The 22,868-nt window shown below is 39.5% G+C and overlaps 1 protein-coding gene across 2 annotated transcripts in view; it reads right to left on the reverse strand.

The window, feature by feature from the left end:
• FHOD3 (formin homology 2 domain containing 3) overlaps positions 1 to 22,868 on the reverse strand; it is a 494,793-nt gene that overhangs the window by 214,423 nt on the left and 257,502 nt on the right. For both annotated transcript variants that reach the window (XM_065890566.1, XM_065890567.1), the window contains exon 6: positions 3,218 to 3,312. In XM_065890566.1, the coding sequence (XP_065746638.1) occupies positions 3,218 to 3,312 (95 nt within the window). The remainder of the gene's footprint in view (positions 1 to 3,217; positions 3,313 to 22,868) is intronic.

The following is a 22,868-nucleotide window of genomic DNA, read 5'->3' on the forward strand; positions in this document are numbered from 1 at the left end:
TAAAGATGGATTTTTGTAAATAGAATGAAACATGTTATTGAAAACACTTTTTCTTTCTTTTAAAAAGTAGTTATTTAGCTGCAAATGTAACATTTTCTCCTCTGTCTGTAAGACTCAAATATCTGCAAATATTGCATAATGGCCCTCTGGCAGACTCACATCTTATTGCCTTTCATGGAAGGAAAATGAAGAATTATGAAATAGAATGACAAGGTTTCTCTAATCCAGGATTCCATTATCAACTCTGTGCCTGTTTAAGGTGAAAACAACAGGACCTCATGGTTCCTGTTCTTTAGGTTCCGAGAAATCTTCATCAAAAGAAAACCCTAGGACCCCTGGCTTTCCTGATTTCTTAATTTAATTTGAACCAGGAAAACCACTGTGGCTGTACTGACCAATCTGAATGTTGAAGGAGGGGCCCGAGGCTTCCTTCTCAAAACCTAAGGGTTTCATGCTGGTGCATCCATTCGTCTTTGCAGATTCCTCACTGTCCAGTCATGGGGGTGAGGGGGAGTGTTGAGACCACCATACTGGTTTTGTAAAGACAAGTGATCTCATTAGAACTGCACTGAAGATAAACTCGGTGGCTGCTACCACTGCTGACTTTCAGCCACTAGCCTGGAACCGAGCACCCCATGCAGGGTCAGGCAAGACCTTCCTCTGACATCACAGAGTGGACACGGGCTGCGAGCGTCACCTACGGTCCCCTTTCTAACAACGCCATAAGCTCCAAGGCTTAGGCTGACCCTTGACTCTATTTTCTTTTCCTCAGGGTGACTGGCCTGGTATTGAACACAAGAGCTGGAGACTATTGTGGACCTTCCTTCTGGAAAATGAACGATGGAGAAAGAAACGTGCACTGATCTGATGCTGATGCCCCAAGTGGCTGGGGAAGAGGCTGGTGCCCCAGGTGGCTGGGGAGACAGAGGCCCCGAGGAGAGATGCCCAAGGTCCCAAACGCTGTGTGTGCTACACAGGGAAAGAAGTGGGGGAAGCATAATTCCTACAAACTCATTCTTAAGGACTTTTAATTTTGTGATTTCTCCATGGTATTTAGAAGTCAGTAAGGATGTCCCTGTGCATTCCTTTTCCTTGCAGAATGATTCCAAAGAAAAACTGACAGGATGCTGTTGCAACACTGAAGGCTCTGAGCCTTCCTCCCATCTACTGAGTGGACAGAGGCACTTCTGTTAGGCCCACGTCCTTTTTCTCATCTCTTTTTCTTCCTAGCCCATGGTCTCTTCTCTCACCCTTTCCCCTCTCTCTCTTCTCTTCTTCCTGCCTTTGCCATCCTCTCTCCCCTCCCACTCCCACCACCGGGACCTTGCCCTCCCTCTATTCCCTTCCTGGTGATGAGCTAAAAGGTTGTCACTTTTCCTATCACAAGCATAGCTGCTAGGTTTTATTCCCTTTTGGAAATAGGGCTGCTTGTTGACGTTTTATGATGACCATAATAAAGTCAGTTTTTATTGCAAACTCTCCCATCTCCCTAGCTTTTGGGGTCCTCGAGACCATGCAGAGAGCACAGGGGAGGGAGCAGCTTCCAAATGAACATGAAGGTTAGGGAAGGCTCCCAGCAGAAGGACAGAAAAATCAGAAAACGCTGAAACAGGATATGAGATACACATCATCCCTCAGCCTGGCTAAATCAGCCTATTAGGCCCAGAATTCCACTCAGCTTGTAAGGTCACCTACAGCAGTTTGTAAATAGAGCCATATCCATTTTCCATAGAAAACAGAGCCAAATTTTTAAAAAGAAGAACAGATTTTCAGTCTCCTAAGAGAAACCATGGCTGTTTCTATTATAAAACAGGACTGGGGGGATTCTATCATCAATAATATTGGGAAAAGGAAAATTGAGAGGAAGATGTAAGGGCAACCAAGGACCTGGGACCCAGTGGGTATTGCACACCGAAGCCATCCAGAGGGGAAAGGCCCTCCCACCCACACGAGGGCACCATCACCAAGTCTGGAAGGAAGATACAGCCTCAACTAGGTCTATTCTTGTCATAAAGTCAAATCAAGGCTGAGTGCTCCTGAAATACAGCAGGGTCCTCAGGAAGCAGGTACTTTGAGAAGCGAGGCCAAGGGATGTGACTCATTGCTTAAGAGCATGGCACTGGTGCCTGCCAGCCTTAGCAGGCTCGCCTAACTGGGGGTGGCAGTGAACATAGGGATGGGAAGCCTGGGATGACCACAGGCTCTGCAGGGATCCCTGGTAAGCTATGTTGATTCTGTGACCGAAGTCAGGCTGCAATTCCCCACGGAGGCCCTCGATGCCCTCCCTGCCTGACCCCGTTGCCTCCTCTAGTCACCGTGCTCTCTGCTATGGTGCCTCACCCCACAAGCTGACCATACTTCAGCCTGGGTTCAGTAGCATCTGCTCAGGACAGGATCCCTTCTTACTTCCTCCAAATCCACGCCGCCCCGCCCCCAGCCAGGTACCTCCCGGTCCCACCTGAATCCAGAGAAGACCACACCAGAGCCTCACTCAGCTTCCAGCACCCCTTGGGTACCAGGGTGGATCTTCCTCCTTAAGGCAGCACCCCCAGAGTGTGGGCACTCACAGCCGAGGCACGGCCAGCCAGACGTAGGCCAAGATCCGTGGGGGAAATTAGATAGATTCTCATAACCAAGCACTATTTCCTCAACTACAAAATGGGGATAGCATTATTTACCTTAGAGTGGTCTTATGTGGATTAAAGGTGATAATGCTTGAAAAGCACCTACTATGGTGCCTGGTGCCTAGGTAAATTGTTAATAAATGTTGGTCACTTTTATAATTGATGGCAGAGCTGAAAGGCAATCTCAAATTCATTCATCTATACATAGGAATATGCATATACATAGGTATAACATATAAGTATGTACTTAAGTAACTGAAAGTATTAAACATGAAATACAGCGGGTAATATTAATACTCTATCCATGGCATAATGTTTTAATTAAACATTAAAAACCAGAGGTGCCAAAAGCATTTGATTAATGCTTAAAAGGAAAAAATTAAAATACATTAAAAATTCGTAAGTTCTTTGCAATTTGACTTTTTTTTTTTTTAATCTATAAAACAGTAGTCCTTATTTGTACTGTGACAGGGCAGGAACAAAGCTGAATAGGACTTCTTTCTGCAAAACCATCTCAGAGAGGGTAACAGGGTAAAAAGGCAGGTGTATAATATGCAAACTGAATAAAATGTTCAATCATAACCTCCTCTTACCTTTGACCCAATGAGCGTGTACAGCCACTGAATGGTTTCATTGTGGTTTATTACTCCGTTCATCCCATCCACATACAACATAATCTGGCCCAAAGCTACAGAAGAGAAAAAGAAGCAAGGAGACGTTATGGTTTATATGTAAATATAACCTCCAATGATCATAATGTCAAGTGAGATTTTCACACTTTAAGTACACTGTATGTTAAGAACCAAATCTGCAGAGAATCCCTGAGCTCTGAAATTAGCACAATCTCATTGCAGAAAGTGTTGATCACTCCAGAAGAAATAAGGGTTATCCTGGTGTCTGGAAGATGCAATTAAGGCACCAAATCCAGTGATTGTTGTTTCTCTGTGCCTTGATGTACGAATGCATGTTTTTACGTTTCTATATCTGTATGTAGTCTCAGACGAGGCAGAGATATCCATGAGATGGTGTCTGGGTTGTGGCCTCCCGCTGGGGCCAAGAGGGTGCATGAAGTTTCTAAAAACAACTTGTCTGGTGCCCCAGCCTATGGTCAGGCAGGTCCCTGACACTATGGAACCATTTTGAGCCAATACAATTTGAACCCTTAAGATAAGGAATAAATATGTATTTAAATATTATTTGTAATCCTTTTAAAGACTTTCAGGTTTTAAAATGTCAGAAATCATGAAAACAGAGGGTGGGGGTGGGAAGGGGGAATGGGGAGGTTAGTGTTTAATGGGGACAGAGTTTCAGCTTAGGAAGGTGAAAAATTCTAGAGATGGATGATGGTGAGGGTTGAAAAACAATGTGAATGTACTTAGTGCCACTGAGTACATTTAAATATGGTTAAAATAGTATGTTTTCTATTATGTGACTTTTACTGCAATAAAAAAATTAAAAAAAAGAAATCGTAAAAAAATTGTTGATACCAAGTCCTAAATTCTTAGTTAAGAAAAATATAGTCACCACAGATTATTATTATTCAACATAAAAACCCAAAACAAAACAAAACCAAAAAAAAGCCACATTATTACTTTTAAAAAAATATATATTAACTCTATTTTTTCAGTTCCCTTGGTATCAAAATAATTTGGATTCTAGAATATGAATAAACAGAAGTTACATACTCTTAAGTAAATAGGCTTCCTTGAATCAGGTCTGACCTCCTATCTTACTGCAGCCATAATTAATTGGCATGGCATTGGCATTTTTAGGTAACACTTCTTTTTCTGGTAATATTAGGATATCTTATTTTAGAAAACTGACAACAAGAGGTGTAAAATGAAAATAATTCATAATCTCATAGTTTAAAGAATTATTCTTAACATGTTGATATGTTTTCTTACATTCTTTCTTTTATGCTTTACACACACACACATACACACAACTTTATACGTAGGTCGTGGGAACAGTCCAGATAAAATGGCAATGACTGAAAAGAGCAAAGCACAAAATAGTGAGTGTACACTAATTCCAAGCATACCACTATATGTGTTATGTTAGAAAACTCACTATTATACTAACCAACAAAAGATCAAATGACAAAACCACATCACCATTCTGAGAAAAAGTATGCTCCTAAATATGTAAAAATTCAAAATTTTGGGGGGGATCTATTTTATTTATTTATTTTTTAACATCTTTATTGGAGTATAACTGCTTTACAATGGTGTGTTAGTTTCTGCTGTATAACAAAGTGAATCAGCTATACATAAACATATATCTCCATATCTCCTCTCTCTTGCGTCTCCCTCCCACCCTCCCTATCCCACCCCTCTAGGTGGACACAAAGCACAGAGCTGATCTCCCTATGCTACGTGGCTGCTTCCCGCTAGCTATCCATTTTACATTTGGTAGTGTATATATGTCCATGCCACTCTCTCACTTTCTCCCAGCTTACTCTTCCCCCTCCCCATTACCTCAAGTCCATTCTCTATGTCTGCATCTTTATTCCTGTCCTGCCCTTAGGTTCTTCAGAACCATTTTTTTTTTTAGATTCCATATATTTGTGTTAGCATACGGTACTTGTTTTTCTCTTTCTGACTTACTTCACCCTGTATGACAGTCTCTAGGTCCATCCACCTCACTACAAATAGCTCAATTTCGTTTCTTTTTATGGCTGAGTAATATTCCATTGTATATATGTGCCACATCTTCTTTATCCATTCATCTGATGATGGACACTTAAGTTGTTTCCATCTCCTGGCTATTGTAAATAGAGCTGCAATGAACATTTTGGTACATGACTCTTTTTGAATTATGGTTTTCTCCAGGTATATGCCCAGCAGTAGGATTACTGAGTCATATGGTAGTTCCATTTTTAGTTTTTAAGGAACCTCCATACTGTTCTCCATAGTGACTGTATCAATTTACATTCCCACCAACAGTGGAAGATGGTTCCCTTTTCTCCACACCCTCTCTAGCATTTATTGTTTGTAGATTTTTTGATGATGGCCATTCTGACTGGTGTGAGGTGATACCTCATCATAGATTTGATTTGCATTTCTCTAATGATTAGTGATGTTGAGCATCCTTTCATGTGTTTATTGGCCATCTGCATTATCTTCTTTGGAGAATTGCCTGTTTAGAGCTTCTTCCCATTTTTGGATTTGGTTGCATTTTTGATATTGAGCTGTATGAGCTGACTGTATATTTTGGAGATTAATCCTTTGTCCGTTGATTCATTTGCAAATATTTTCTCCCAATCTGAGGGTTGTCTTTTTGTCTTGTTTATGGTTTCCTTTGCGGTGCAAAGCTTTTAAGTTTCATTAGGTCGCATTTGTTTATTTTTGTTTTCATTTCCATTACTCTAGGAGGTGGGTCAAAAAGGATCTTGCTGTGATTTATGTCATAGAGTGTTCTGCCTATGTTTTCCTCTAAGAGTTTGATAGTGTCTGGCCTTACATTTAGGTCTTTAATCCATTCTGAATTTATTTTTGTGTATGGTGTTAGGGAGTGTTCTCATTTCATTCTTTTACATGTAGCTGTCCAGTTTTCCCAGCACCACTTATTGAAGAGGCTGTCTTTTCTCCACTGTATATTCTTGCCTCCTTTATCAAAGATAAGGTGACCATATGTGCATGGGTTTATCTCTGGGCTTTGTATCCTGTTCCATTGATCTATATTTCTGGTTTTGTGCCAGTACCATACTGTCTTGATTACTGTAGCTCTGTAGTATAGTCTGAAGTCAGGGAGCCTGATACCTCCAGCTCTGTTTTTCTTTCTTAAGATTGCTTTTGCTATTCGGGGTCTTTTGTGGTTCCATACTATTTGTGAAACTTTTTGCTCTAGTTCTGTGAAAAATGCCATTGGTAGTTTGATAGGAATTGCATTGAATCTGTAGATTGCTTTGGGTAGTATAGTCATTTTCACAATGTTGATTCTTCCAATCCAAGAACATGGTATATCTCTCCATCTGTTGGTATCATCTTTAATTTCTTTCACCAGTGTCTTATAGTTTTCTGCATACAGGTCTTTCGTCTCCTTAGGTAGGTTTATTCCTAGGTATTTTATTCTTTTTGTTGCAATGGTAAATGGGAGTGTTTCCTTAATTTCTCTTTCAGATTTTTCATCCTTAGTGTATAGGAATGCAAGAGACTTCTGTGCATTAATTTTATTTCCTGCTACTTTAGCAGATTATTTGATTAGATCTAGTAGTTTTTTGGTAGCATCTTTGAGATTCTCTATGTATAATATCAAGTCATCTGCAAACAGTGACAGTTTCACTTCCTCTTTTCTGATTTGGATTCCTTTTATTTCTTTTTCTTCTCTGATTACTGTGGCTACAACTTCCAAAACTATGTTGAATAATAGTGGTGAGAGTGGGCAACCTTGTCTTCTTCCTGACCTTAGTGGAAATGGTTTCAGTTTTTCACCACTGAGAATGATGTTGGCTGTGGGTTTATCATATATTTTATTATGTTGGGGTAAGTTCCCTCTATGCCTACTTTCTGGAGAGTTTTTATCATAAATGGGTGTTGAATTTTGTCGAAAGTTTTTTCTGCATCTATTGAGATGATCATATGGTTTTTCTCCTTCAATTGTTAATATGGTTCATCACATTGATTGATTTGCGTATATTGAAGAATCCTTGCATTCCTGGAATAAACCCCACTTGATCATGGTGTATGATCCTTTTAATGTGCTGTTGGATTCCATTTGCTAGTATTTTTGCTTCTATGTTCATCAGTGATATTGGTCTATAGTTTTCTTTTTTTTGTGACATCTTTGTCTGGTTTTGGTATCAGGGTGATGGTGGCCTCGTAGAATGAGTTTGGGAGTGTTCCTCCCTCTGCTATATTTTAGAAGTAAAAACTCAAAATTTTAAACACTTAATTGAACATATCCTTGACACAATAAACTGTACATTTTTGAAAATAACAGTTTCATATTCTATTTAATGGTGAAACACTGGAGATACTCCTATTAAAATCAGAAAAAATTTTAAAATGATGCCCATTAATCTCATGATTATTTAGTACCATGCTACAGGCTTTCAAGCAAATTTAATAAGATATGAAAAATAATTAAAGGTAGGATATTTAGAAATGAATATATAATACTGTCACTATTTGCAAGAAATATTATAGACCCAATAAAAAACCCATCTACAGAATTTATAATGAAGAGATCACAATTATAACCACTTTCTCATCTTAATGAGAAATAAGTATGTAACATACAAAGGAAATCAAAGTTTGATATAAAAATATAATACTAGATAAATAATATGACAGCATATATGATAAAGGTTTAAATGATTTATTGTATAAACAATTCATACAAGTTGATAAGAAAATACTAAATGGCAATAGAAAAAAACTAAAAGCATTTCATAAGAGAGATGACAAGCTGGTTTACAATAACAAAGTTGTTCATTCTTACTATAATAAAAATGCAAATTAAAACAATAATGAGGTAGAATTTTCACTTAAATCATGAAAGATATTTTTTAAAGAAATGATTAGGTTATCAATTGCTGGAGAGGTTAAACCAGTAACTTCATACATTCCTGGTGGTGGGGCAAGTTGGTACAAGTCCTATAATAAGGTTATTTAATGCTGTAGTTGTTTTAAAAATAGTTACCATTTAGTGTCTACCATGTCCGAAGGTCCGAGGGTGGGACTTTATACGTGTCATTAATACAAGAGCCCTGCTGTGAGGCAGGTATTATAACTCCCGTCTGACAGAGGGAAAAACTGAAGCTCTGAAAAGTAAAGGAATGTGCCCCCAAATCCCATCACTACCAAGTGGCGGAGTCCACCTCCAGCCAGGGCAGGCGGGCTCCTCCGTGTCTGTACTCAGAGCCTGGAAGTCCTCTCTAGGCTCTTCCCAAGCCAATGTGATTTCGGGAATCTATCCTAAGGAAATAACCCTAAGTTAAAGGGGGGAAAAAAAGGATGAAGCAAAGATACTCACTGGAGTGTCATCTATAACATCAAACTATCAACTGAAATCTAAATATGTATCAGATCTAGAACTCGGCATACACAGCAATTTATCAAAGCTATGTCCTAACCTGTGAACCGTTTCTGATAAAATAATTAAAAGTGGAAACTTATAACGATTATGTAATTCAGTAAAACACTAAAATCTCAAGCACAGAAGGAAAGGGAAACCCATGACGTATTAAGCACTATGATTGGTTATATGTTCTTTGGATGTATTTTCTTCTACTTTTCGCTGATTTTCATTATGAGCATCTATTAATTTTATAATTGGGAAGTAAAGAAATATACAAAAAGGAAGCAAATAAGACTGTATACTGTAAAGTGTTAGGTGCTTCTCTTGGTTTTTAGAATTTTTTTACTAGCCCATCCCTCTTGGCATACCCCTCCCTCCTTCAGAAAGATACAGCACCCACTTCATGACAGAGTTCTGAGAATTCAGCACATTCTGCCCATTCTTCCCTTTCCCTTTTTCTTTCCTCCTCTCCCTTCCAAAACAAACTTGCAAATCTCCAGGGAAGAGGACTTTGTACCACAGTCCTTTTCCCATTCAAGTTCCACTGCTGAGGAAGCAAATCCAAGGCAGATTTAGCATCTTCTAAATCAGCTAAATGGCACAGGGAAGTCCATGTAGACTGTTCAGCCTCTGGAAGGTACATTCCTTGGGGAGACCCTCCCCCCAAGGCTGAAAAGCCAGGAATGAAAGTCTCCTCCCTAACTGCTCAGGGCCTCTGGTACTGCAGAAAGCGCAGCAAGCCAGGGCACCACTACAAAAAGGGAGTCAAAGTAAGAATTTCTATAAGTTTTCGCTCTATGATGTTTCCCTTCTAGGTTCTATTAACTGCCCACTTTGGAGGAAGAAAGTCACCAGAAAGTCCACGTCTAATGGAATTCAACTTTCTGATCATACTGATTTGTCATAATATTGTGACAATCAAAAGCTTTCAGGCTAGATCTTTTGCACCCTAGCCCTAAAGCTAAAGCACTCCATCCTGCAAAACCCACTGCAGACACAAGATGGCACTAAATAGATTTAAGTGGGTTAATGTCTCACTAAGCTTCCACAGCAAAATACCACCAATGTAAATGAGGGCCTGTGAATAAAACTCGCCCAGGGGAAAAAAAAAAAAAAAAGAGAGAGTGGCATGGACATATATACACTACCAAACGTAAAATAGATAGCTAGTGGGAAGCAGTCGCATAGCACAGGCAGATCAGCTCCGTGCTTTGTGACCACCTAGAGGGGTGGGAGGGAGGGAGACGCAAGAGGGAAGAGATATGGAAACATATGTATATGTATAACTGATTCACTTTGTTATAAAGCAGAAACTAACACACCATTGTAAAGCAATTATACTCCAATAAAGATGTAAAAAAAAAAAAAAGTAGATGGCCTGGGTCACAGGAACCACGAAAATTAGTGATTTCCATTTCTAAGAAGGATGAGGAGGATGAGAATGTCAGAACACAGTGGTGGGTAACAATAGCACAGGTGTAAAAAGAGACAAGGGCCTTGGGTGTTATGCTGCTCATGGAATTTACTCGAGGCATTTTTATTAATTTTCTGTGCTTCAGTTGCCTCATCTCAAAAATAAGATAGTAAGACTGTAGTACCTACTTTTCAGGGGTGTTGTAGGAACTGAGTTAGAGCAATGCCTGACTCAGAGTAGGTGCTCAATGAACATTAGTCATATCAAGTACGTCACTGAAGTCACATCAATTATCTACTGGACAGAAGCACGCAACGAAAGACTCTCCAAGACACACAGTGGGGGAGAGCCCTCTGCCCAACTCAGTCACAATGATTTTTTCTAAAAATTTTTTGTTTTACTTTTTATATTTAGATATATGCTCCATTTTGAGATATCTTTTGTATAAATTGTGAGGTTTAGATTGATATTTTTTTTTTCACATAGATGTCCAATGGATCTAATACCATTGTTTGAAGAGACTATCCTATCTTTATTTGCTTTTGCAAATTTGCCAAAAATCAATTGGCTATGTTTGCATGGGTCTATTTCTGGATTCTCTATTCTGTTCCACTGATCTATCCATCTATCCTTTGGCCGACACCACAGTATCTTGATTACTGTAGCTTCATAAGAAGTCTTAAAATCAGGTAGTATGACTCCTACAATTTCATTCTTCCTTTTAAAAATTGTTTTGGCTATTCTTGTCTTTTGGCCTTTTCATGTAAATTTTAGAAGCAGTTTTTCTAAATCTGCAAAAAATCTTTCAGGGAGTATTATGGGAAATGCATTAAATCTACAGATAAATTTTGGGAGAATGACATCTTTACTACATTCAGTCTTATAACCCATGATCCTATTATGTCATCGTTTAGATCTTCTCTATTTTCATGAGTGTTTTGTAGTTTGTAACTAAAGATTCTGTATATGGTTTTCTGCTAAATTTATAAGTATTTCATATTTTTTGGAGCTACCGGAAATATTTTTTAAACTTCTCCATTCCCAACTATTTATTATTAGTATATAGAAATAAAAATAATTTTTTTTGTTTTGACTTTGTATTCTGTAACTTTATTAAACTTATTAATTCTAGGGGTTTGGGGGGTTATGTTTTTGTAGATTCTCTGAGGTTTTCTACATAGCCAGTAATGTTGTCTGTTACTTAGAACAATTTTTTCTTCCTTCCCAACCTATATCCCCCCCACCCCACCCCACCCTTTATTCCTCTTTGCCTTATTGCACTGGTTAAGTATTTCAATAGGGGTGGTAGGAGTGGACAACTTTGCCTTTTCTCAGTATTAGGGGGAAAGCATGTAAGTCCTTCACCATTAATTATGATGTTAGCTATAGGTTTTTGCACATTGCCCTTTAACAAGGTGAAGACGATCCCCCCCAATGTCTAGTTTGTTAAGAAGTTTTTTTAAATCATAAATGGATGCTGAATTTTGTCAAATGTTTTTTCTATATCAATTGATATTATCAAGTGGTTTTTCTTCAGACTGATAATGTGGTGAGTTACACAAAGTGAATTTCAAATACTTAACCAGCCTTGCATTCCCTCTTGGCCATGGTGAATTATTCTTTTTATAGATTGCTGAATTTGATTTGTTGATATTTTGCTGAGGATTTTAGCATCTTTGTCCATGAGACATATTGGTCTATAGTATCCTGTCTCCGTCTTGTTTCATATCATGGTAATGCTGGTCCTATAAAATGAGTTGGGAAGCATTCCCTCCTCTGATGTTTTTATTTTGTCTTTAAATGTTTGTCAGAATTACCAGGAAACCATCTGAGCCTGGAGATTCCTTCTTCAGAAGATTGTTAACTACAAATCAAATTTCTTTAATAGTCATAGTTAATAACATTTATAGTAATAAGGCTAGTCAGGTTATCTATTTCATCTTGGGTGAATTTTGGTAATCTGTGGTTTTTAAGGGACTGGCCCATTTCATCTAATTATCAATTTTATATACCTAGAGTTGTTCATAGTATTCTTTTATTACTCATTTAATGTCTGTGGAGTCTGTCATGATAGCCCCTCTATCATTACAGATGTTGGCAATTAGTGTCTTCTCTTTTTCTTTGTCATTGTTGCTTATTATCTTCCTTTTCAAAGAATGAGATTTTGTTTCACTGATATCGACTCCGTTATTTCTCTGTTTTCAATTTCATTAGTTTTTACCCTTATCTTTATCATTTCTTTCCTTCTACTTGATTGAGTTTGTTTTTCCTTTTTTATTCTAGTTTCTTAAGGCAGGTGTTTATATTATGGATTATTTTCTTAGAAACATGTAATACTATAAATTTCTCTCCATGCATTGCTTCAACTGCATCCCACAGATTTTTATTTGTTTTTAATTTAGTTCAAAATATTTTCTAACTTCCATTTGAGAATTCCTCTTCAACATATGGATTATTTAAAAGCATGTTGTTTAATTTCCAAGCATTTGGAGATATTCCCGTTACCCTTCTGTAACTGATTTATAGTTTAACTCCATTATGGCCAGAAAATATATCATATGATTTCAATTCTCTTACGTTTGTTATTTTTATGACCCAGGGTATTACCTATCTTGGTGAATGTTTTATATGTACTTGAAAAGAATATGTTAGGTAGAGTACTCTATAGTTAGGTAGAGTACTATAGTTAGGTAGAGTACTCTATACTGCTATAGTTAGGTAAAGTACTCTAAAAATGTCAGTTAGAACTAGTTGTTGATGGTGCTGTTTAGTTCCACTATAGCTTTGCTGATTTTCAGTCTACCAGTTCTATTGATTACTAAAAAAGGAATGCTGAAGTCTTCAACTACAACAGAGGATTTTCCATTCCTTATTTCAATTCTCTCAGTTTTTGCTTCATGTATTTTGAAGCTCTATACGTTTTCCATTTCTGGATGAATCAACCCTTTTATCATTATAATGTCCTTCTTTATCCCTTGCTATTTTCTTTACTTTGGCCTCTACTTTCTCTAATGTTAATACGGCTTTCTTTTGATTAGTGTTTGTATGATATTTGTTTCTGTATCCTTTTGCTTTTAAACTAACTATAGCATTATAATTAAGGTGGGTTTCGTACAGGCAGCATTTAGTTGGGTCTTGTTTTTTGTATCCATTCTGATAATCTCTGTCTTTTAATCACTGTGATCAGGCCAGTTACATTTAATATAATTATTGGTACATTTGAATTTAGGTCCATCATTTCCATTCTGCTACTGAGCCCATCTAGTAAGATTTTTATTTTGACTGATGTATTTTTCATTTCTAGATTTTTCATTTGGCTCTTCTTTATATCTTCTGTTTCTTTTCTGAGACTTTCTATCTTTCCATTCACTTCAATAGTGTTCATCCTTACTTCTTTTTTTTATAATAGCTGCTTTAAAGCATTTGACAAATTCAGTCAATATCACCCTGGCCCTGGGGTCTACTGATTTGTCTTTTCCTATGCAAGTTGAAATCTTCCTAGTTTATTGTATGTCAACTAATTTTGGCTTATATCCTGGACATTTTGAAAATTATAAGACTCTGGATTTTGTTTAAATATTAGAGAAAATGTTGACATTTTTGTTTAAGCAGGCAATTTAACCTGTTCCCTTTAAGCCACAAGTTCTGACCTGCCTTTTATGGGCTGTGGTTCCAATATCAGTCCAATTTTCAAAGCCCTTTGTTGTGCCATTTGGATTGGCCCTGCATGTCTACCACCCAGTGGGTAGTCTGGAACCTGGGCAGCGGTCTACCTTGTTGTTCCGTTCTCAAAGTCTTTGGTATACTGATTAGCATCAGATTCATGCGTGTAGTTTGTGGCGAGCCCAGGGGCTCATAAAAAACTTTGAAGGTCACTTTCCTGAGCTCCTCTTTTTTCATTATCTCCCTGATACTTGCTTTTAGGTTCCCTGGGGCTCCCTTTCTCGGTCTTTCAACCAGAGAGCTGGGTCATTATTTATCCTGCTCTGCCACTGACTTTTTGTGACTGGGTTCACATCTGGGGCCTGGCAGTGGGAAAACAGAGAGGGAAAAATACAAATGGCATTCACCCCAACCCCCTTGGGACTACAACTCCTCTCAATCAAAGCAAAAGTTTATGCCTCCTTCCCTCAGAGTTTTAGGTGCCTGCAGGTTCCTGCTGTTCTCACATTATTATCACAGCTGTTCTTACCATGGGATTACCTGGGGGCAGGGGTTCAAGATAACAGAGAAAAGACTAAGAAACACCGGGGGACTTTTGCACTCTTGAGTGTTTGGAGTCCCTTTTCCTCCTACTCAAGCCAGAAATAGAAGGCCTCTTCTGGAACTCTCTCTGAATACACTGATGGCCACTTTTGGGTTTGGGGCTGATTTGAGTCCAGACCAGGAAATACTAGAAGAAAAATGTTAAAAGCACCATCACAATGCTGTCGTCCAATTCTAGTCTTCTTCTCCAATCTGTCCACTACCGTTTACTCTTCAAAGTCCTCAAATAGTTGCTTCACGTATTTTTTTCCCAGGCTTATAGTCACATTCAATAGGAGAGATAGTTCCAGTGTGCTTACGCCCTCTCAGGCAGAACTCCTCCCTCTCTGCTTTTAGAGTAAGAACTCTAGCAGCAACATGGAAGGTGGCCTGGAGTGAAGTCCTGTGTCTGGGTCTGCTCAGAACTTTGCCTCAACAGTCTAACCACATGGTTTTCAATCCTTTTTCTCTTTTTTCATTTCTCCTCTTCTCCCTTCCTCCCTCCTTTTTATTTTCCTTTCTTTTTTGAAGCTGGAAATCTTTTAGTCCAAGGATCTTCTAAAAGGAACAATAACATACGCCACAGACAACTCCCAGATGCTTTGCTGGAAGCGGGACTGGTGGGTTTTAACTGCTTCCCCCTTAACACTTGACACTCCTCACCCTGCCTACTGCAGTGAGTCCCAATGGGGCCTGTTAAAAGCATCCAATCACCCAGCCTACACACTGGAGCTCACTGCACACTTGCATTTTCAAACACCACAAGTGGGTTAGGAAATCAATTTAGTGAGTCCAGACCGGCAATTTATTTTTTCAGGAAACAAAACAGAATAGAAAATAGAGTGCATTTCATGTTAGGTAAGGGCTGTTTCTATTTTTGTTCTATTTTATATAAATATGAAAACTTTTCCTATAGATCTCAGCCACAGAAGTTTGGAATCTATCATTCCAAACTCCTTTCCTTCCCTTATCCTTTGCCTCCAGTGAGTCATCTAATTCCCTCCATTTTCCTCTGAAACAGGCCTCGAATTCACCTTTTCTTCCCTCCATCACTGCCTCAGGTCCAGCTTCCATTGTCTCTCTCGGATTATAGCAACTGCTGATCCAGCCTGATTCCCACTCTTTTTCTAATCCATGAAAGATGTCACCACTGAATTTTCTAAAACATTAACCATATCAGCTGAAGCTGGAAGACCTCCTAGCTCCCTCCCAGCCTCAGCCTCCCACCCACCTTTCAGCTTCCTGTCCACCCCATCTGGGCTCCTGTGTCTCTGAACCTTCTGCTTCCATTAAGGGCTTCCTAAGACTGTCAATCTTGATTTAGTTACATGTGCCTTGCTTTTAAAGAGAAGTTCTTACATATAAAATATATATTCATTCTACAAACCAGAGCTAGATGTAATTTTTTTAAAAAAGAAGTTCTTACTCATCAGAGACAACCACCCCAAGAAAACAATCCCATGTAGGTTATCTGCCTGCTTGTTCATGTCCTTTCCTTTGGCCAAAAATGCCATGGAAGAAACTGAAAGGTAATTCCTTCCTGGCAGAGTCATCTGACGTTTTAAACAAAGAGCTCTTAAACACTGCTGCCCTGAGTAGTCTTTTAATAAACACCTCGTCCATTCTTTCCTTTCACTCGATCTTACAGTGAAATTACAGGTCACATGTACTCTGTAAATGGGCTCGGAGATTCCAGAGCTGCATTACCTTCTTAAGGGAATTACACAGTTTAGGCTGAAGTGTTTTTAATGCAATGGTGTTGGGTTTTTTAAAAAGCACTGAAATAACTATAGGCATATCATACATTTGACTATAAACTAGCCCTTTTTTTATGTCCTGGACAAGGCTTTCACTTGCAAACTAAGCATCCACTTATATATCTGACCGTAGAGTTCCACCATGAAACAAAAGATTTCTCCCACTGAAGTCTGAGTATTTCAATTTACCTTTGTACATCACCTCCCCACTATATATATATATATATATATATATATATATATGCATCTTACGGTATCTTTTAATTTTGATACAATTTCAAAATTACAAAAAAGTTGCAGAAATAGTGCAAGGAACTCTTGTTTACCCATATACATTTTACCCACATCCATTAATTGTTTATATCGTGTACGATTTACTTTATCATTCTCTCTTCCTGAACTTTTAAAAATATTTTTTAAATAAAAATTGAGTATATTTAAGGTATACGTCATGATGACGTGATACACACATACACAGTGAAATGATTACTTAGTCAAGCTAATTAACATATCAGCTCCTCACAGAATCACAGTTAGTGTGCGTGATGTCTACTCTTTTAGCAAATTTCTCTAATTCAATACAGTATTGTTAACTATAGTCATCATGCCTGGACATTAGATCTCTAGACTTATTCAACTGCATCTTCCCACTCTTGACTTGGCTTTCTTTTGACAAAAGCAATAGGAAGGAAAGCCTATTCTACAGCCATTCCATTAGATCAGAGATTTTTACCATTTGAAAATGTGACTGCAAATAATGCCTACTTATTTCAACCAAAAATACAGAAAAACTAGACTGGATGTATGAAAAATTTTTTTTAAATTACCTTACCCACAAGGGCAATTTTTTGCTACAAACCATTACCAGTGGTCACTAGGGTTGGTTTGGGTTTGGGGTTTTTTTTTTTGGTTTTGTTTTTTTGTTTTGTTTTGGAGGACGGTGACCTGCGACTTGCACATTGGGAGTGAAGATGGATTTTGCTGTGTTGCTGGATACATTCACTACCCCCTGGAGGCCATGGAAGCACAAGATCATCGACACTACTTTCTTTCTTTCTTTTTTTTTTAACATCTTTATTGGAGTATAATTGCTTTACAATGGTGTGTTAGTTTCTGCTTTATAACAAAGTGAATCAGTTATACATATACATATGTTCCCATATCTCTTCCCTCTTGCATCTCCCTCCCTACCACTCTCCCTATCCCACCCCTCTAGGTGGTCACAAACCACCTAGCTGATCTCCTCCCTGTGCTATGCGGCTGTTTCCCACTAGCTATCTATTTTACGAAATTGAGTTATTTGTAGTGAGGTGGATGGACCTAGAGTCTGTCATACAGAGTGAAGTAAGTGAGAAAGAGAAAAACAAATACCGTATGCTAACACATATATATGGAATCTAAGGGAAAAAAAAAAAAAAAGGTCATAAAGTACCTAGGGGTAAGGCGGGAATAAAGACACTACTTTCTTAAAGCAGAACACAGCAGGGGCTCTGACAATCTGGGGTGCCAGTTCTTGAATCAAAGTTATCTCCCAAGAGGGAAAAAAAACATGACTATCACTAAAACCTTATCTCCTGGGAAGAGCTAATTCATCTTAAAAACGGATTTCAACTTATTTTAATCAGACCATTAAAAGTTACTCTTCTTAACTCTGAAATGGATTTGCCAATTCCCAATTTCCATTATGTACTAAAGCCCGCAGTAAATATTGAAAAGTGATTGATAAGGTTGACATTTTTGGAACTAAGTGGAGACCTTGGAGTCTGCCTTATTAATATTCTCTTCCACTTAACCGCCCTAAATAACAAGCCCAGGCCCAGTTTTACCCAAGGGCAACTGTCAAAGAAATAGTCTTTCAACACTGACTACTGCATGAAAATTAAGGAGAAAAAGCTGCCAATTCTAGACTGCAGACAAGAATTTAATCAGCACAAAGAGCTCCAACAAGGTGTCAAAGTTTTGAGTCCCCTGCTGACATTCAGCAGTATTTGCAATGCAAATTTTCAAAACCATTCTTGGAATAATTACTAACCTCTCTCTACCCCTGAAAAAGGTCCCTAAGATAAATTTTAAAATAAATCAGGCTTAAGGGCCTCTCTTAACATTTGCAAGCCTAAACAGTAGCTCTCAGAGGAGGGAGGATCCTCCACCCAGGGCCCTTAAAACAGGATCTTTTGTGTGCTTCTTTCTGATGGACCTTCCCACCAGGACATTATGTAGCCAAGCTCTCTGCATCCTCATCTCCCATCTAATGCCACACATAGGACGGATACGTTTCTACACCATTCCTTCACCTTCCCACCAGCATCAAAGTTTACATTTCAGATTTCCACACTAAAGGTGTAAAACTAAGCCTTCATGAGCCACCAGTACAGGAGTAGCCTTATTACTGCTGGGCCTTTGTAGCCTCAATTACACGTATGCGCAATCTCTCTCATTCCACTTTCTCCCATTTTTTAGATAAGGAGGAACAAAAGGAATGAAGAAAGGTTTAATAGATTAGCAGATTTTGAGCTTCTAAAAAATTTGGCAGACTCCTAATTTCTCCACGAAAAGAAAAACAGTCATTTTAATCATCTGTTCTGTAATGATCTCCAGGACTTACATCCAATGAAATACCAGTGGAAGCACACAGCCTTCCCAAGGCACCTCAGAGCCAGAGATGAAATGAACCAGAAACGGACTCCACAGGCTCAGCAGTGACTGGACCGTCCTGCTCACCTCATGGACTCAATCTAATCCTGCTTTTCCCATAGGGACCTGGGGTGGCACCATGAGTCAGTAACAAGGGCTCCCTTCACAGTGACCCTAGGGGAAGCAGCTCCTCCCCTAACCTAGGGAGGGGACGCACAGGAGGCATACACATGGGGCATCGCCTCCTGAATGGCTTTCCTGTATAAGCCTTTGTGACAGAGGCAAGAGGTATGAAGCTTGGAGAGAGCAATTAAGCCCAAGCGGGGTGGGAAAGAGCTCATAAAATACCCAAATTCAGAGAAGGGTGGGGTTGGTATGAGCCTGAGTAAGTAGAGGAGGTTTCACGGACAAGGACAACAGAGCCATACCTTAAAAGCTGGCGCATACTTAGCTTCGAGAAGACAGATGAGCTCCCAGGGCACGAGAAAAGGTACATCAATGGTTCTGCTGATTTCTGCTTTCAGGACAGCACAGCATCAAGGAAAACTCACAGGACTTGGACCCAGGGAGAAGCTGGCTTTCATGTTGCCTCCACCATTTCCTAATTCTAAAAAAGTGCAAGATATGTAGCTTCCTGGGCCTCAGTTTACACATCTGTAAAATGGAAGATGCATCCAACTTGGATTCCATGTTGTCAGCATGAAATGAGATTACATATTAGCACACACGGCTGATGGTCAGCCAGTTCTTGTTGATGACGTTATGCTAATTAATCTCTCTAGACCTCAACTCCATCATCTGAGAGATATAGGGTTTATCCTGAAAACCTCCAAAGCCCCCCAGCTCCAAAGTTCTGTATTTCCATAACATTATTCTAAAGCGCTTCATGAGGATGTAATATGAAGTGTCTGGCACTAGGCGGCGCTCTTCTAATAGGTGTTTATACCTGCAGTCCTGGAATCCCAGATGGGACTTCATAAAAAAATTCACTTTGGGGCACTAATTAAAGCAATCAGAGTATTTTTCAGTATATTAATTCTGTATTTCTCTCTATTTAGGATTTCAACATATTTAGAATTTTAACTTCCTAAAATAACCTACCTTACTCAACTTCCTAGCTTCCTAAAATTCTACCAACTGCTAGTGAATCCGCATCTAGACAGGATTTGCTGCTGGCCCCCCTGCAGGGTGCTGGCTCTTTCCAGGGTGTCCCGCTGCGCCCTGAAAAGGACCTGAGTCCTGCGATTACCTTGGCTGCCAGCATCCAAGGTACTGACCCTACTCGGGGCTCTCAGGGAAAAAAAATCATTGCCTGGGAAGCCTTAAACCACAACTCCCACCCCTCTTCAGCCCCACCTCCAGCACCTGATTTAATTGGTTGTGGGCGTGATCCTGGCCTCCCTGTTTGTCAGAGTTCTACAGGTGATTCTCCTGCACAGCCAGAGACGGGAACCACTGATCATTGCTAAACCAAACCACAACCTAAGGGTTGCGCCTGGTTAGGTAGGGCTCTCTCCTAGCTTACTATCAGCACCTGCTTCTAATCAAACTCAAAGGCAAACAGAGGGAAAACCAATTTCGCACATCCTGACGACCAGTTTCCGTGCTCTCCATTGGGGCAGTGATGTGGATACGGACCAGGTAGGTGGCGCTGGTCCCCACCAGCCCAGCCTGCTTCCCTCAAAACTCCAAATTGCTGGAAATGGCTTCCGGGCCTCCCCATGTTTGCCAAGCTTTACACGGGTGCCTGTTTGACACAGGTTCAAATTCTCACTTTTAAACATTATTTTAAAATCAGAGCATCATGGAATACAAGAAAATAATGTTTTTAAATATGACAGGGCTTCCCTGGTGGCGCAGTGGTTGAGTCCGCCTGCCGGGCCCCGGTCCGGGAAGATCCCACATGCCGCGGAGCGGCTGGGTCCGTGAGCCATGGCCGCTGAGCCTGCGCATCCGGAGCCTGTGCTCCTCAACGGGAGAGGCCACAGCAGTGAGAGGCCCGCGTACCGCAAAAAAATTTTTTAAAAAATTAAAAAAAAAAATACATATGACAATCCCTTCGTTTCTTCTCAGAGGACTGTTACTTGATTGTGAACCTCCACAGTGGGATTTCAAAGACTTTTTTAAACTGTGGATCCTGTGTAGTAGTCACTTGCCTACAACTTACTTAAACCTGAATTCTTTAGAAGTATTACAGGCTTGCCAAATGTACTTTATGATATTATTTTATGTGTATTTTATGATCTAGAACAAAACTAAAATATGCATAGTAGTCAAAGAATGAGAAACCTTCCTATTGTGACTCAACCACCCCTATTGGCTATAAGTTGGTGATGTTCAAAGGAGAGAAAAAAATAATAAGCTTCCTTTAATAAGAGAAAAATAAATAATAAATCTCTCCATTGGTTGTGCATGTCTATCTTATTATCTGCATCCAAAAAACTGAAATATGTGTGAATACATTTAACATATAGATACATTTAAAAATCATATCAGATATATGCTACAACATGAGTGAACCTTGAAAAAAAAATTATACTGAGTGTAATTAGTCAGTCACAAAAGGACACATATTGGTTGACTGCATTTCCATGAAATACCTAGAATAGGCAAATTCAGAGAGACAAGAAAAGGGGGTGGGGGAGGACAGAGTGGGAAGTTACTGTTTAACGGGTACAGAGATTTTCTTTGAGATGACGAAAAAGTTTTGGAAGTAGTGGTAATATGAGTACAACTTTGTGAAGGTAATTAATGTCACTAGATTGTACAATTAAAGAGTTAAAATGGCAAATTATACGTTGTATATATTTTACTACAATAAAATAAGTAAAAATAAAATCATATCAACACACTACTTGACTAAAAACCAATGGCCTAATGTCCACAGCAAGAAATCCCAAAAGCAACTAAGACGATGTCTCCGGGGCCAAGTGTGTTCTCTAACAGTGCTGGGCAGTTCCCTGAGCACAAACAGGTCTAAGACCAGTGCAGCCTCTGCAGAGCTGACGAGGCCACAAGGCCATGTGTCCATGAACTTCACCATCACCCATCTCACCTCTGTAGCCAACACATTAGACTCACATTTATGTAATAGCTATTTCCTGGCAGCTGTAATCACATGTTCATCAGAGCTGACTGTTTTGCCATATGCTAATAGTCATTAGGGGCTGTCACTGGCAAGTACTTCATTTTCATTTCTATAAGTATATGAGCATTTCACATGTCACCAGCTACTGAAACTGAATAAACACTTTAGACCATGCATTCTCAAAAGGGGCAAGAACCAAGAAAATTGGTTCTTGGGGGCGAAAATAGCTTAGATATATATTCCAATGGTTTATGGTCCTCTACAGGGACATGGTACATGGCATTAAAGTTTCATTGGGGTGGAATGACGGTAGTTAAGGAAAAGATGTATAAAAAGGCTCAGGGAGGGTGGCAATCATTTTTAAAAATTGACAAACACTGCTTTATATCCTATGATTAAAGATTTTCCTTAAACCAAAAAGAAGCAAACCAACTGCTCTTTACAATTGAAAAAAAAAAGAAAAGAAAAAAAGAACTGTGACAAGTTTTAATTGCAGGCCTCCGTCTAGTCTTAGCAGAATACTGTACCGTGATCTGTGAGAGGTACTGCCCTCCACTTGGCCCAAACTCTCTTGGCTTTTCCCAGGACTGCCATATGCATTCATTCATGCCAGCAGCCAACCAGGAGCATCTGCTAAGCACCAGGCACCCTGCTAGGCCCATTTGGGTGGACCCACCTCGTCCAGATGGACAGAGCCCCACAGCTGTCAGGAATGGAGAATGCTTGGACCCCTTGCCCCACATAAGCCTTGGAAAAAGAGAATCGGGGGTAGTCCAGGGAAGTGGTCGCAAGCCTGGGCCCTGAAGCCAAGAAACCTGGGTCTGAGACCAGGTGGCACTGCCTCTTACCAAACGAGCAACTTGGTGCAAGCGGTTTGACCTCTGGTGCTTCAAATTCCTCCTCCGAAAAAAAGAGATCGTGATGTTTCTTAGGGGGACGCAGTGAGAACCAAGTGAGAGATGACAGTACACTTTTGGCTCTTACAAGCTCGAGTGACTACTGGTAATGCCTTCCCAAGTGAAATAACAGGACGATTAGAAAGTATACAGCTACCTGCCATGACTCACATGAGCAGATTCTGTGTA

Source organism: Phocoena phocoena, chromosome 13, assembly GCF_963924675.1.
Source record: "Phocoena phocoena chromosome 13, mPhoPho1.1, whole genome shotgun sequence".
Taxonomy (NCBI): domain Eukaryota; kingdom Metazoa; phylum Chordata; class Mammalia; order Artiodactyla; family Phocoenidae; genus Phocoena; species Phocoena phocoena.